The sequence below is a fragment of the Lampris incognitus genome, chromosome 19 (assembly GCF_029633865.1).
Source record: "Lampris incognitus isolate fLamInc1 chromosome 19, fLamInc1.hap2, whole genome shotgun sequence".
Classification (NCBI taxonomy): Eukaryota; Metazoa; Chordata; class Actinopteri; order Lampriformes; family Lampridae; genus Lampris; species Lampris incognitus.
The window spans coordinates 39,421,795-39,439,044 of NC_079229.1; the positions used below are offsets into that span (position 1 = coordinate 39,421,795).

Sequence of the window (17,250 nt, forward strand, 5' to 3'; positions counted from 1 at the left end):
CTCCCAATATACCCAGCATCTCTCCTCCACACATGTCCAAACCATCTCCATCTTGCCTCTCTTGCTTTGTCTCCAACCCGTCCAACCTGAGCTGTCCCTCTAATATACTCCTTCCTAATCCTGTCCTTCTTCATCACTCCCAGTGAAAATCTTATCATCTTCATCTCTGCCACCTCCAGCTCCACCTCCTGTCTTTTCATCAGTGCCACTGTCTCCAAACCATATAACATAGCTGGTCTCACTACCATCTGGTAAGCCTTCCCTTTAACTCTTGCTGGTACCCTTCTGTCACACATCACTCCTGACACTCTTCTCCACCCACTCCACCCTGCCTGCACTCTCTTCTTCACCTCTCTCCTGCACTCCCCATTACTTTGGACAGTTGACCCCAAGTATTTAAAGTCATACGCCTTCATCACCTCATACATATCCTGCACCACTCCTACATACTTCTCTGCAACTCCCGACTTCCTCATACAATACCACACCTCCTCTCTCGGCACCCTGTCATAAGCTTTCTCTAAATCTACAAAGACACAATGTAACTCCTTCTGGCCTTCTCTATACTTCTCCATCAACACTCTCAAAGCAAACATCACATCTGTGGTGCTCTTTCATGGCATGAAACCACACTGCTGCTGCTGATCATCACCTCTCCTCCTCTTAACCTAGCTTCTATTACTCTTTCCCATATCTTCATGCTGTGGCTGATCAACTTTATACCTCTGTAGTTGTTACAGTTCTGCACATCACCCTTGTTCTTGAAAATCGGTACCAGTATGCTTCTTCTCCACTCCTCAGACATCCTCTCACTTTCCAAGATTGTGTTAAACAATCTAGTTAAAAACCCCACTGCCATCTCTCCTAAACATCTCCATGCCTCCACAGGTATGACACACACCACCTGAAAAAGGATGAGAGGGGGATTAAAAAAAAGTGTGTGTGTACACACACACACACACACACACACACACATATATATATATGTGATAGGTGTAGGAAAAAAACTTTAATACGTAGCAGTACAAGCCTGTTTCGTGTGTCACACACTCAGCAGCTGCCAATGTGGTTAAACAACAAAGGAAAAACACACGACAATAAATACTACGCTGCCCCGCACCCTGCCCCTAGTTATGGTGCACAGCAACCAATGGCAGGATAGAAAACATTCTAACAATATTTTTCAAATGTTTTCTGTCCCACCAAGTCACCTTCTCAGCACACTCTCCTCGCTTGTCAGCACATTTCCATCTCTATCCTTCATCACCCTAACTTGCTGCACATCCTTCCCAGCTCGGTCCCTCTGTCTAGCCACTCGGTACAAGTCCTTTTCTCCTTCATTAGTGTCTAACCCAGGGGTCCCCAATTACTTTTCATAGCGGGCCACTTTTAGGGCCACCTCTAAAACCACGGGCCACTCAACCTCCAGCAGCATGTTGTTCGTTAGTTTGTTTCGGTGTCGATACGTTGCAGGTATTATAATTTAAACAGCGATTTTTCATCTATTTTTCGATATATTACTAGTCTTACTTTTACTAAGAAATTAATTATTTCACATACAGTAGTGGCCAAAAGTTTAGTCCGGGCGCCGAATTTGTAGGTTTTCAATAGAACAATGATTCGTAAGATTCCAATGTTTATTATATGTAATGAAAAGAAACTAAGAACGAAGAAATGTTAGAAACATAAGCTTTTAATAAACGTTTTATAAAGTTATTGTCTGAAGAAAACATAATATCACTGGCCTAAACTTATAACCGATTGAGTCCATGAGAATTTGCCCTCCGGACTAAACTTTTGTCCACTACTGTAGACGTGAAGGTCCTGAAGTTGGGCTCGTACTCCGTTGTCGCTATGCGAAGGCGCTGGTCAAGATGTTCGTTGGTCAGCCGATTTCTTTCTTGGCTTTTGATCATATTCATCACTGAAAATGATGATTCGCAGATGTAAGTGGATGGAAACAATGTGAGCAAGAACAATGCAATGGCTCTTGCGAATCTGAATTTTTCGAGCACACTGATCCAGAATTGGGCAGGTTTGACATTCTTATGCTGTTCTTTCAGTAAATCCGAATTTGAAAGTTCCACGACTTCTAACTGGAGAGATGCTTCCTGCAGCGATGGAAGCAGCCTTTTAGCCTCGGTAGTCCACCGTCCGTCTGGTTTCACAGCAAAGGGTTGGCGGAGAAACATCAGGATTTCGCTTGAGAGTTTGAAATTGTCAAAGTGTTCCTTGAAATCCTCGATCAGTTGCGTCATGAATGCATGCATCTGTGGCGCAGCCTGTGTGTGGTTCTTCTCGCAGTGCTGCTGGTGGCGAGGCAAGTGGAGCATTCTCCCATGCAGATCTCTCTCAAAAATGTTCAGTTTGAGGCGGAAAGCTTCAACGGCCTCGTACAGGTCAGCAACAGTGTGATTCCTGCCTTGCATTTGCAAATTGAGCTGGTTGAGGTGGGATGTGACATCGCACAGAAAATGCACATTTACCACAGCACTGCTGTCATTCAAAACGTCAAGAAATGTTTGTGCCTTCTGGCTTTTCAGGCTGCCTAAAAAGACGAGTATTTCGTCTTGCAGTTCGCACACTCTCTCGAGTACCCTTTCTTAGCAAACGTACATCATTGTGCAACAGCAAGTCCTTGTGTGCCGCTGACCGTTCCTCCAGTAGAGCCCTGAGAAGTCTGTGTTGCAGACTGGAGTTCTCGCGAATAAAGTTTACGAGCCGCATCACAGTATCCATGGTTTCTTTCATCGTCCCACAAATTTTGCACACAAACCGGACTTGTGAATGATACAGTGGAATGACAGGAGTGCTGGGTTAACGGCAGCAAGCCTGCTTACCAGACCCTTCTGAGAACCAATCATGGCCGGAGCTCCGTCTGTTACAATTCCTATAACTTTGCTCATGTCCAAATCATTCTTTTCAAAACACTGGGTTAGCTCTGTAAAAATAATGTCACCTGTAGTGTGCCCATGTAATGGGATCAAACATAGCAACTCCTCTCGAAAAGACTTCTCATCAAAAAAACGCACAAAAACAGAAAGCTGTTCAATGTCAGTTCCATCACAGGACTCGCCCACGGCTCGTGGCAGGGCCTCTGCCTTTCTGAGATCAGCAAGGAGGGATGAGAAGCAGGCCTCGGCTAAGACTTCTATCCTTCTTGTTGCGCTATTATCAGACAGCGGGACTTGTTTGATTGACTCTGTCACAGATTTTTTGGTTTTTTCGTCGTGACTGAGCACTTCCTCCAGCATGTCCACAGCACAAGTCTTCAAAAGCTCTGCGTCTGAGTGAGTAAGGGTTTTTGCTCTTTGTGAGACGCCATGATACACGGAGAGATGCTGCGGTAGCATCTTCTTGAGCAGCAGCCGTTTTATGAATAACTTGAACAGAGTGAACATACGCAGAGTTTAAGCTAGCTAGTTTCTGGTATCTGATTTCGGTGGAAATCTCTCATTGAAGCTGCTGTGTTTTGTTTCGAAATGGCGTTTGATGTTAGCAACTTTGCTGACCGCTACCGTTTGCGAACAGATCAAGCAAGTTGGCTTAGCATTGTTATGTTCAGGTAGAATGAAGCAAAATTGATCCGTCCGATCTTCATTAAACAGTCTACTTTCGGTGTCAACTTTGCGTTTCTTTGTAGCCATTGCAATTGGGAACTTACTTATTTGGTCTTATGCGTCATTCTCGATTCTAGCCCACCATAACTGAAGTATTTTCAGTAATGCTGATAAGGTCATGTGACGCGCAAGTGAGGGGGGCTGGACTAGCCCACAAGTGGAAATGCGGGGTGGAATTGATAGTTACAAGGTAGCATTTCTTGTTGGATTGATTGCTGAAATTATGTTTGGAATAGTGTTCCCAAACAAAATGTGTAGAAATACCAGAAGGAAGAAACAATTTTTTATTTCCAAAAAAAATTAAAAGGTTTTTTTTTTTTTGTGGTAGGGAAATAAAAAAAAAAAACTTCCTTCTGGCATTTCTCCAAAAATTCTCGCAGACCATAAATCAACCCGTCACGGGCCGTACGTGGCCCGCGGGCCGCCTATTGGGGACCCCTGGTCTAACCTCTAATACAACTCACCATACACCTTTGCCTTTGCCTTTGCCTTTGCCACCTCTTTCTTCGCTTTACGCTGCATCTCCTTGTACTCCTGTCTACTTTCTTCATCTCTCTTACTATCCCACTTCTTCTTTGCCAACCTCTTCCTCTGTACACTTTGCTGTACTTCCTCATTCCACCACCAAGTCTCCTTGTCTTCCTTCCTCTGTCCTGATGACACACCAAGTACCTTCCTAGCTGTCTCCCTCACTATTTCTGCAGTGGTTGTCCAGCCATCTGGCAACTCTTCACTACCACCCAGTGCCTGTCTTAACTCCTGCCTGAACTCCACACAACAGTCTTCCTTCTTCAACTTCCACCATTTGATCTTCGGCTGTGTCTTCACTCGCTTCCTCTTCTTGGTCTCCAAAGTCATCCTACAGACCACCTACAAAATACAAACACTACTGGATAATGTTGGTGGTGTTCACCCAAATCTGTGATCACAGAAATTGTGATTGTCACATAAACTTTTTCTGTGCATTTAGGATCACAGGCCACACCCACCAAACTGAAGAAATGAAGGATAACCATTTTAGCAATCAGGGATTATTAAAATGTTTGGTGTGGTTTATGTTCAGTAAAAAATATTCTCATGAATGTTCTTTTTCCCTTCCCTTAAGAAAGAAACTGCCTGTTGCTTCATTAGTCACAGATTGAACTTTTGTAGTTTGTGTAATTTCAATTTAAGATTTTACAAACAGTGTGATGAAAATGTTAACATGAACCGATCATTGTTCTGTGAGTGCACTCTGTGTATTCTCATGGTAATAGCACCAGTTTTCTATTGATGTTATGTAGATACGAACCAGAGAAAGCGCTTCAGTGAGTCTGGTTGTTATAATGGGAAAATAAAAGAATATTTAATAATCTGATGAAATCACCTCTCAGGTGAGGAGGAGGTCATGGTGGCAGAGGAGGAGGTTAAACAGGAGCACGAAGAGGATGAGAACGTCCAAGCCACAGAGACCTCCCAACCCAGCCCCCCCACCCCACAAAGACAGGACACCAAGGTCACTCACTCACACACACACACACACACACACACACACACACGCATTATTGTACTTCCATCTCTGTGAGGACCATCACTGGCTACATTCATTCCCTAGTACTTAACCCTGCCTTAGCCCTTGCCCTGATCTAATCCTAATCCTAACCTTAACCCTAAACCCAAGTCCTAACCCTAAAATAGACCCTTAAAGAAGTGAGGACCAAAATGTCCTCATGCTTCAAACATGTCATCACTCTGATGGTAAAAAACTCAAATTGGTCCTCAGAAAGATAGAAGTACAAGAACACAAACTAACAGGTCTTATCTCTGTCTGTTTATTGGTGGTGTTTGGTTTTTAGACTGAGCTGACAGACACGGCTGTGGATGGTGACTTAACCGCAACTGAGGTACAAGCCTTTTATTATTATTATTATTATTATTAACCGGTCAACATGCTCACATGGTCCTGAAGGATGAATGCTGGTGCACTTAGCTGCCACTGCTCTCTGGATCGTTCTGTTGATTTTTGCTCTTTTGTTGTCGCTACTGTTCCTTTAGCCAAATGAACAGTAGCTCATTCTGCGGACAATTTCAGAAACTTGTTTTTATCTGATAATCCTGTGTATTTTGAGCTACCCATTGTTTAATACCAGCATGCTGGCCTGGATCCCTCACCTCCCCCAGCTGCTGTCGTTCTACTCCAGAGCCTACGTTTGGTACAACACCAGCAACAATGTGGATCAATGGGCTGTTTATATGGAATATGTTCACCTGGATGAGCCTATCTTTGGTACTCCATGTAGTAAAACCATTATTTCAATAAACGGCAGCAGAACGTTTTCCAACTACCACCCCACCTCTCTGAGCCACCACCAGCATTGCATCGTCACTGGGATATCGCTCATCATTTTCGTCAAAAATACATTCATCGCGGATCCTGCCGGAGCTTCAATTTCGATGACACAAAACCAATACGTTCCTTCTGGTCTTCCATTCCTTGTCCCTCAAGAAAGTGCGTACGGACTGTTGATCACAGCATGCTGGCTAACCTAGCCAGGTCGGCTAGTGTGAAACTCAATAAAAACAATATCACCATTGTGTTATTTAACATCGGCTCACTAACCAACAAGGGACTTCTGCTTTATTATCTACTGAATGTGGCAGCAACCCAATGACTTTTCACAGCTTAATCAAACTATTCCTCCTGGGTTATTGTACACTTACAAATCCTGTGCCGTTAGCAGGGGGTGGCCTTAGCCAACCACAGGGAATGTATGATACAACTCTACCAACAAGCTTCTTGAGTTTTGTTTTATTGAATTATTTCAACTGTCAAGCTTTTTGATGATTGCGCTGTTAGGTTGAAAACCTTCACAATACAAAGAGAGAGAAAAAATAAACCCAGTGCTGCCATTACTGCTAATTCCATTCCACATGTACAGAAATTAAAACTCCTTTTATCCTTTTACTTAATCATTCTTTTAAGGGTATGAGCCAAATGACTCTCATGCGTATTCTACATCTTTCACCAAATTAAATCAATATATAATCGTATATATGTACTTAAATGCACATAACCTGGGTAACCTCAAGCTAACTGATTTAGACATGAGATAAACTACACAACAAGGCAGTCTGAGTGATTAGTTAAATGTTTTAACATTAGCCTAATAACAGAATGTTAACTAGCAATGAATTCTAACAGCCAGCGATGCTAACCAGCAATGAATTCTAACGGCAACAAAGGATTAATTAGCCCACCAGTGGCATCCCTGTAGACGGCCAGCAAGATGAAGCTCTCCCCGCTCCAATTCTAGTGTGTTGGCTAGTTGGCTCTCAACTAGCACGCGTCCGCAGCTCACACGGCACTCTCCCCGTCTCTACCATTGTGAGCTCCTTTTATTTTTCTTCTTCTTTTTCATGAATATTTTTTTTTCTTCTTTGTGGCCTATGCACAACAACCACCAAACTCAACTTCAAAATAAAAGTCGCCGTTCATTTAGGATCTGGCAGCACACCTCCCACTTGAGCTCCTGGTTACTGAACCCAAGGAGGTCACATTACTATTTCCCCTGAGACTGCCAAGTCTGCTCTTTGTTGCTCCTCCACTGCCTGACATCTCTGTGGAGAATTGTGGCAGGAATCTTGTTGATGGGTTTCTTCCCAATTCTGGCACTCCTACTCATGGTTTTCTCCTGAGCTATTTTCTTAGTCATAATTGGGTAGCTGGAGAATGTCTGGACATTGACGTCTCTCACAATACCTTTCTTGTCAGTATTTACACTGATCACCCTGGCCAACTTAATCTGACCTCTCAAGGAATTCTGATCAGCTAGCCACACAACATCCCCTACAGCAAGATTCCTCTCTCTCTCGTGTGCCACTTCTGACAAACAGGTTCGGACCTACCAACTGACACCACTTCCTCCAGAACTTGCTTACCTCTGATTGGATGACTCTCAACCTCTTGTAGGGGTAACCCTCAAATTGGAAGTCTCCTGGGTCCCCTCTCAAGCAATCCTGTCACATCAGGAGAGAATTACACCAGCTTAAAGCTAAAGGCCATCACCTGGAATGCCTTTATGTGGAAACTGGCCTTGTTGTTCTTAAAGACATGTATGGCAACCATGTGCTTCATTATAAGGAGGCTCTTTCCACAGCTATTATGCTATTATTATTATTATTTCCACATCCTATTATGAAAATTTAATCAGATCAGGCAAAGGGCACACAAGAGCTCTGTTTTCCATGGTAAACAATATTTTACGGCCGCCAGACACAATTGCACCTCACCCTGTATTCAGTTGCTCAATGTAACACCTACGTGACCTCTCTTAATGCCAAAATTGAAACTATTCACCAGCAATTGACCTCTTTGAACAATACTACATACAGTTCACCTTATTAACCCTTCTATCTATGTTCCCCTCTTCACTAGTTTTAAGCTCCCAATTGTTGTTGAAATATCTGGTCTCATTCATAAATCCAAATCATCTAGCTGCCAGTTAGATCCCTCTTCCTACTCATTTAGTAAAAACCTGTCTACTTTCTCTGTCCTCTTTAATAACTGATATCATACATTCCTCCATTACTTCTGGTCTTGTTACATCATCTCTCAAAACAATAACTCGCAATACTCAAGAAACCTGGTGTAGACCCCAGCAATTTGAATAAATTCACCCAATTTCAAATTTACCATTTCTCTCTGAAATACTTGAAAGAACAGTTGCAGCTCAAGCACACGCTCGCTTGACTGAAAACAATCTGTTTGAACAATTGCTCTTTTCACAGTATGGAGACAGCATTAGTGAAAATCACCAATGATCTCTGTTAATGGCAGGTGACTCTGGGCTCTTATCCATACTCATTCTTCTTGATCTGAGTGCAGCCTTTGATACCATCTCACATAACAGGGAGATTAGAGAGATTAGCTCCCATTGGAATCATTAGCACCTCTCTTGCCTGGTTTAGATCATATCTCTCTGGCCACACTCAGTTTGTCCAATTTGAAAATTTGAGCTCACAGTCCTTTCCTGCTACTACTGGTGTTCCCCAGGGCTCTGTTTTGGGACCTCTCCTATTTATTATTTAACTTTTACCTCTTGGCCGCATTTTCAGGAAATTTAGCATTCAATTTCACTGCTACGTGGATGACACCCAGCTCTATCATCTACCAAACCTACTTCCACTCTTCTGCCCACTTCCCTTTCCAACTGCTTACTAGAAATTAAATCTTGGTTCTCATACAAATTCCTCAAACTTAATGGTGATAAAATGGTGAGATTCTCGGGGGTCCGCGGTGGTGTAGCGGTCTAAGCGTCGGCTTTGTGTCGATGCAGTTGCCCACTGGGGACTGGGGTTCGCGCCCCGGTCTCGTCAGGTCCAACTATAGCCGGACTCGATGAAGCAGCAATCATTGGCAACGCTGTCTTCGGGAGGGGGGTGGAGTCGGCTTGTGTTCATCACGTGAATGCGTCTCTGTATGTGTCAGAAAAAACAGTGGTTCGGCCTGGAGTCGCCTTGTCATGAAAGTGGGGAGGCGTCTCTTTCGAGACTGCCGGCCGGAGAGATGCAGTTAGCGAACGCATGCAGTATGAGGGTGGGTGTTTGAATTAAAATAGGGATCGATTGGCCACTAAATTGGGAGAAAATCAGAAATTAATGTATAAAAAAAAATGAGATTCTCCTCAAAGTTACCATATCTACTTGGCTGAACCTGATAGTTTTTCTCTGACTATTAACAATTCTATATTTCCTCATTCCCTCCAGGTTAAGAGTCTGGGTGTCATCTTGGACAGTACATTATCGTTTGAAGCACACATAAACAATGTTACTTGGTCTGCATACTTCCACCTACACAATATTAATGGTCTTCACCCGTCGCTTACACCTAACAGCACTGCCATTCTCATTCAAACCCTGATTACATCCCGTATTGACTACTGCAATTCTATCCTCTTTGGTCTTCCTCTCAAGAGTCTTCATAAACTTCAATTGGTCCAGAATTCAGCTGCCCGTATCATTAGAAGAACTCCTTCCCATAGATCTTATCCCTCCTGTTCTTCAGCAATGTCATTGACTCCCTGTTAAATATCCTATTGAGTTCAAGATTCTGCTTCTCACCTTTAAGGCCCTTAATAACCTAGCTCCTTCATATCTTTCCGAACTCCTTCATATCCACACACTCTCCCATACTCTCAGATCGTCTCTGCCATCCAACTCACTACACCATCTGCCCGCTTGACTACCATGGAGTCTAAATCCTTCAGTCATTCTGCCTCCCACCTCTGGAACTCTTGCACACAAGCCTCACAATATTGATTCTTTTTCCACCTTCAAATCCCATCTCAAAACCCCTTTTCAAACTGCCATATTCAGTCTGATCCCAACTTAAATGGTTACACCTACAATGAGTTTCGTACAGATGATGATTTTATACCTATCTGTTGTATTAACATATTGTTGTATACCCCTGCTTTGTTTGATTTTATCCTGTCTGATTCAATGCTGCTTGTTTTCAACTGTGTTTTGTAATGTGTTCTTGACTGCTGTGAAAGGCACCCATAAATAAAATGCATTATTATTATTATTGTTGTTATTATTATTATTGTTAGGCTTAGTGGTAGCGGTAGTAGTAGTAGTTGTGTGTGTGTGTGTGTCTGTGTGTCTGTGTGTCTGTCTGTCCCTACCCCTGTATTTTGGGGAGGCTGGACTATTAGGGGGTCAGAGGTCAAAGATGAACTGCAGTAGGCTGCTGTCAAGAAATTGAAGAATTTTCCCCTCTACATTATCATCTGCTCATCATTAGCACCATGTTCTTTGATTCATTCATTATCTTGCATTAATGATAAATTGATTACAAACGGCATCAAAACAATCAGCTAGGAAAATTATGATATTTCCTGTCTGTCTTACTGTGTCTGTGTATATGTCTGTCTGTCTGTTTCTGTCTATCCCACAAGTCTGATCAGGATGATGAGTCTGAATTAAAAGCACAGGTAAGATTATTATTATTATTATGTACTCAGAATATTATTATTGTCATCATTGTTGTTAATGTTAGACAGTGTCTCCTGACTACTTTTTGCTCCTCAGGAGGTGTTGGATGTCTCAGAGGAGGTGCTGAAGCATCAGTCATCTATCAGCGCTCTGAGACGCTCCTTCCTGGAGGGAGGAGGAGAAGGAGGAATGACAGAATGGGAGAAACGTCTCTCCTCCTCCCCACTTCACAGAGTAGACGACTCCCCCATGATAGAGCCGCTGGAGCCTGAGGAGGTGAGACAGAAAGAGGAGAGATGAAGGATAAGTCTGATGTGTGTCATCTGAGATTTCCTGTTTCAGACCTTCACCAGCACACACACACACACACACACACACACACAATGTCCCAACGAGGTATGTGGTTCCTGATTTTGGCTTTACTGTGGGTGCTCTGGTTTCCTCCCACCATCAAAAAGACATGCATGTTAGGGTTAATACTCCTGCCTGTGCCCCTGAGCAAGGCAATGGAAAGAAGAACTGGAGTTGGTCCCTGGGTGCTGCAGCTGCCCCCTGCTCCTGTATAATAGGATGGTTACATGCAGAGAACACATTCACTGTAAGAATACAATGACAAATTATATTTTTATGTATATATATAGTATATACATATATATATATTATATCATATATCTCTACTACTACTACTTTTGGCTGCTCCCGTTAGGGGTCACCACAGTGGATCATCCGTTTCCATCTCTTCCTGTCTGCATCTTCCTCTGTCACATCAGCCACCTGCATGTCTATATATCTATATATCATAGCTGATTTATCCTCATGTTGGTTTGTCTTATAGCTGATTTATCCTCATGTTGGTTTGTTTTATAGTCTGATTTATCCTCATGTTGGTTTGTTTTATAGTCTGATTTATCCTCATGTTGGTTTGTTTTATAGTCTGATTTATCCTCATGTTGGTTTGTTTTATAGTCTGATTTATCCTCATGTTTGTTTGTTTTATAGCTGATTTATCCTCATGTTGGTTTGTTTTATAGCTGATTTATCCTCATGTTGGTTTGTTTTATAGCTGATTTATCCTCATGTTGGTTTGTTTTATAGTCTGATTTATCCTCATGTTTGTTTGTTTTATAGTCTGATTTATCCTCATGTTGGTTTGTTTTATAGCTGATTTATCCTCATGTTGGTTTGTTTTATAGTCTGATTTATCCTCATGTTGGTTTGTTTTATAGTCTGATTTATCCTCATGTTGGTTTGTTTTATAGCTGATTTATCCTCATGTTGGTTTGTTTTATAGCTGATTTATCCTCATGTTGGTTTGTTTTATAGTGTGATTTATCCTCATGTTGGTTTGTTTTATAGCTGATTTATCCTCATGTTGGTTTGTTTTATAGTCTGATTTATCCTCATGTTGGTTTGTTTTATAGTCTGATTTATCCTCATGTTTGTTTGTTTTATAGCTGATTTATCCTCATGTTGGTTTGTTTTATAGCTGATTATCCTCATGTTGGTTTGTTTTATAGCTGATTTATCCTCATGTTTGTTTGTTTTATAGTCTGATTTATCCTCATGTTTGTTTGTTTTATAATCTGATTTATCCTCATGTTGGTTTGTTTTATAGCTGATTTATCCTCATGTTTGTTTGTTTGTTTTATAATCTGATTTATCCTCATGTTTGTTTGTTTTTAAATTGATTTATCCTCATGTATGTTTGTTTTATAGCTGATTTATCCTCATGTTGGTTTGTTTTATAGTCTGATTTATCCTCATGTTGGTTTGTTTTATAGTCTGATTTATCCTCATGCTGGTTTGTTTTATAGCTGATTTATCCTCGTGTTTGTTTGTTTTATAGTCTGATTTATCCTCATGTTTGTTTGTTTTATAGTCTGATTTATCCTCATGTTGGTTTGTTTTATAATCTGATTTATCCTCATGTTTGTTTGTTTTTAAATTGATTTATCCTCATGTATGTTTGTTTTATAGCTGATTTATCCTCATGTTGGTTTGTTTTATAGTCTGATTTATCCTCATGTTGGTTTGTTTTATAGTCTGATTTATCCTCATGTTTGTTTGTTTTATAGCTGATTTATCCTCATGTTGGTTTGTTTTATAGCTGATTTATCCTCATGTTGGTTTGTTTTATAGTCTGATTTATCCTCATGTTGGTTTGTTTTATAGTCTGATTTATCCTCATGTTGGTTTGTTTTATAGTCTGATTTAGCCTCATGTTGGTTTGTTTTATAGCTGATTTATCCTCATGTTGGTTTGTTTTATAGCTGATTTATCCTCATGTTGGTTTGTTTTATAGCTGATTTATCCTCATGTTGGTTTGTTTTATAGCTGATTTATCCTCATGTTGGTTTGTTTTATAGTCTGATTTATCCTCATGTTGGTTTGTTTTATAGCTGATTTATCCTCATGTTGGTTTGTTTTATAGCTGATTTATCCTCATGTTGGTTTGTTTTATAGCTGAATTATCCTCGTGTTGGTTTGTTTTATAGCTGATTTATCCTCGTGTTGGTTTGTTTTATAGCTGATTTATCCTCATGTTGGTTAGTTTTATAGCTGATTTATCCTCATGTTGGTTTGTTTTATAGCTGATTTATCCTCATGTTGGTTTGTTTTATAGCTGATTTATCGTCATGTTTGTTTGTTTTATAGCTGATTTATCCTCATGTTGGTTTGTTTTATTGTCTGATTTATCCTCATGTTGGTTTGTTTTATAGTCTGATTTATCCTCATGTTGGTTTGTTTTATAGCTGAATTATCCTCGTGTTGGTTTGTTTTATAGCTGAATTATCCTCGTGTTGGTTTGTTTTATAGCTGATTTATCCTCATGTTGGTTTGTTTTATAGTCTGATTTATCCTCATGTTGGTTTGTTTTATAGTCTGATTTATCCTCATGTTGGTTTGTTTTATAGCTGATTTATCCTCATGTTGGTTTGTTTTATAGTCTGATTTATCCTCATGTTGGTTTGTTTTATAGTCTGATTTATCCTCATGTTTGTTTGTTTTATAGCTGATTTATCCTCATGTTGGTTTGTTTTATAGCTGATTTATCCTCATGTTGGTTTGTTTTATAGCTGATTTATCCTCATGTATGTTTGTTTTATAGCTGATTTATCCTCATGTTGGTTTGTTTTATAGCTGATTTATCCTCATGTTTGTTTCATTTATAGCTGATTTATCCTCATGTTGGTTTGTTGTCTGATTTATCCTCATGTTTGTTTGTTTTATAGCTGATTTATCCTCATGTTTGTTTGTTCTATAGTCTGATTTATCCTCATGTTGGTTTGTTTTATCACTGATTTAGCCTCATGTTTGTTTGTTTTATAGTCTGATTTATCCTCATGTTGGTTTGTTTTATAGTCTGATTTATCCTCATGTTTGTTTGTTTTATAGTCTGATTTATCCTCATGTTGGTTTGTTTTATAGCTGATTTATCCTCATGTTGGTTTGTTTTATAGCTGATTTATCCTCATGTTGGTTTGTTTTATTGTCTGATTTATCCTCATGTTGGTTTGTTTTATAGCTGATTTATCCTCATGTTGGTTTGTTTTATAGCTGATTTATCCTCATGTTGGTTTGTTTTATAGCTGATTTATCCTCATGTTGGTCTGTTCTATAGCTGATTTATCGTCATGTTTGTTTGTTTTATAGCTGATTTATCCTCATGTTGGTTTGTTTTATAGCTGATTTATCCTCATGTTGGTTTGTTTTATAGCTGATTTATCCTCATGTTTGTTTGTTTTATAGCTGATTTATCCTCATGTTGGTTTGTTTTATAGTGTGATTTATCCTCATGTTGGTTTGTTTTATAGCTGATTTATCCTCATGTTGGTTTGTTTTGTAGCTGATTTATCCTCATGTTGGTTTGTTTTGTAGCTGATTTATCCTCATGTTGGTTTGTTTTATAGCTGATTTATCGTCATGTTGGTTTGTTTTATAGCTGATTTATCCTCATGTTGGTTTGTTTTATAGCTGATTTATCCTCATGTTGGTTTGTTTTATAGCTGATTTATCCTCATGTTGGTTTGTTTTATAGCTGATTTATCCTCATGTTGGTTTGTTTTATAGTGTGATTTATCCTCATGTTGGTTTGTTTTATAGCTGATTATCCTCATGTTGGTTTGTTTTGTAGCTGATTTATCCTCATGTTGGTTTGTTTTGTAGCTGATTTATCCTCATGTTGGTTTGTTTTATAGCTGATTATCCTCATGTTGGTTTGTTTTATAGCTGATTTATCCTCATGTTGGTTCGTTTTATAGCTGATTTATCCTCATGTTGGTTTGTTTCATAGTCTGATTTATCCTCATGTTGGTTTGTTTTATAGCTGATTTATCCTCATGTTTGTTTGTTTTATAGCTGATTTATCCTCATGTTTGTTTGTTTTATAGCTGATTTATCCTCATGTTGGTTTGTTTTATAGCCTGATTTATCCTCGTGTTTGTTTGTTTTATAGTCTGATTTATCCTCATGTTGGTTTGTTTTATAGCTGATTTATCCTCATGTTTTTTTGTTTTATAGCTGATTTATCTTCATGTTGGTTTGTTTTATAGTCTGATTTATCCTCATGTTGGTTTGTTTTATAGTCTGATTTATCCTCATGTTGGTTTGTTTTATAGCTGATTTATCCTCATGTTGGTTTGTTTTATAGCTGATTTATCCTCATGTTGGTTTGTTTTATAGCCTGATTTATCCTCATGTTGGTTTGTTTTATAGCTGATTTATCCTCATGTTGGTTTGTTTTATAGCCTGATTTATCCTCATGTTTGTTTGTTTTATAGTCTGATTTATCCTCATGTTTGTTTGTTTTATAGCTGATTTATCCTCATGTTGGTTTGTTTTATAGCTGATTTATCCTCATGTTGGTTTGTTTTATAGCTGATTTATCCTCATGTTGGTTTGTTTTATAGTCTGATTTATCCTCATGTTGGTTTGTTTTATAGCTGATTTATCCTCATGTTGGTTTGTTTTATAGTCTGATTTATCCTCATGTTGGTTTGTTTTATAGCTGATTTATCCTCATGTTTGTTTGTTTTATAGCTGATTTATCCTCATGTTGGTTTGTTTTATAGCTGATTTATCCTCATGTTTGTTTGTTTTATAGTCTGATTTATCCCCATGTTGGTTTGTTTTATAGCTGATTTATCCTCATGTTGGTTTGTTTTATAGTCTGATTTATCCTCATGTTGGTTTGTTTTATAGCTGATTTATCCTCATGTTGGTTTGTTTTATAGCTGATTTATCCTCATGTTTGTTTGTTTTATAGTCTGATTTATCCTCATGTTTGTTTGGGATGCAGTGCTGGCCTGAGGTTGGTTGGTATTAGTATTTGTTAAAGGGTTAGTGAGTCTCAGAACCAGATGCTTCAGGGGACTCTTTCAGAGCTTTAAAGTGCAATGTGTTTGTTGGGCTCGTATTATTATTTAAGTGCATCCAGAAATTTAGAGCTAATTTTTGTACATTTATCAATAATGGAAACCGGCCTAATTCTGCCCTACATGCGTTGTTTGGTGTTTTCAGAATCATTCTACAGAATTCAGCATACTACAACATCTGTTTCTGCTGGATGCTTGTCCCATCTAGTGTAGCTGGAAAGACTGAGTGGACCCCATACCTAAGATAACATAAGATAAGATACTGTATTGTCATTGTGTAGACACAACGAAATTTTGTTTGGTGACTCTCAGACCAGCAACACTAGACAAGGTAAATGATTAAAAAAAAAAAAGAAGATAAAAACAAGGACAAACAAAATTTAGTATAAATAAGTGAGGTAGTAAAAGTAAGTGAGGTAGCAAAAATGATGACAAGACAATAAAAGATAGCAGCGGGTTTTAAAGTTCAAAATAGTGCAAGGGGTTATTGCACATAGTTTTCCATATTGCAGCGGCTTTAGTACCAGTAAGTCTTCAGCAGCTATAGGCAGATGTGTGTGTGTGTGTGATTTGGGGAGTGTGTGTGTGTGTACATACACACAGGGTGTTGTGATGCGTCTAGTGCAGCAGTGTGTAGTTGGAGGGAAGGTGCATGTGTTCTTCCAACCCGCTTGTGTCCTTCCTGCCCTTAGCTTGCTGCCGCTGGCTAGACTCTGTGGCGAATAGGGAAGCATCCTAGCGTGTAAACCTTCCCTTGCCAGTACATAGCCTCTCCTTCACCAAGACCCTGGCAGGAGTCTGGGGTCTTGCGGCCCCAGGCTAACTTGGCAGGGGATCTCGGAGCAGCAGTGGGCCCCAGAGATATGGTGTGCAGGCCCACCGTGGTGGACACGCCCTGGCACCTATCAACCACTGCCCCGCTGCCTTGTGGGTGAGTCTGGGAAGACATAAGGCTAAGGGAGCTTACCCCAACAGAAAAGCAAGCTGTGGCGGCACGCTTCGAGACGGTTTCCGAAAAACAGGATTTCCGGCAGCCCCCTGCAGTTGTGTGGAGGTGCCGGTCGTCTAGGGATCCCCCTTGCCATCGGATCCATCTCCTCTACAATCAAGTCATGTGGCGTTGGGAGAAGCGCACCCCCCATGCCACTTTAAAAACCATCTCTGCGCAGGTATCTTCTGCTATCTGAGTCCTCAAAGGACCCACAAATAGAAGAAGATGGTCATCATCGGGCACGATGGACAACCAGCAAGCAAGCAAGTGATTTGGGGGGGGGGGGGGG

General features: G+C 40.1%; 1 protein-coding gene across 1 annotated transcript in view; it reads left to right on the forward strand.

Moving 5' to 3' along the window:
- Positions 1 to 17,250, forward strand: part of LOC130129680 (protein 4.1-like) — a gene marked incomplete at its 3' end in the record, with an annotated part of 176,054 nt that overhangs the window by 97,508 nt on the left and 61,296 nt on the right. Inside the window, exons 15-19 of the mRNA XM_056299267.1 lie at positions 2,305 to 2,457; positions 4,994 to 5,115; positions 5,456 to 5,503; positions 10,559 to 10,594; positions 10,692 to 10,871. Coding sequence (XP_056155242.1) covers positions 2,305 to 2,457; positions 4,994 to 5,115; positions 5,456 to 5,503; positions 10,559 to 10,594; positions 10,692 to 10,871 — 539 coding nt within the window. The remainder of the gene's footprint in view (positions 1 to 2,304; positions 2,458 to 4,993; positions 5,116 to 5,455; positions 5,504 to 10,558; positions 10,595 to 10,691; positions 10,872 to 17,250) is intronic.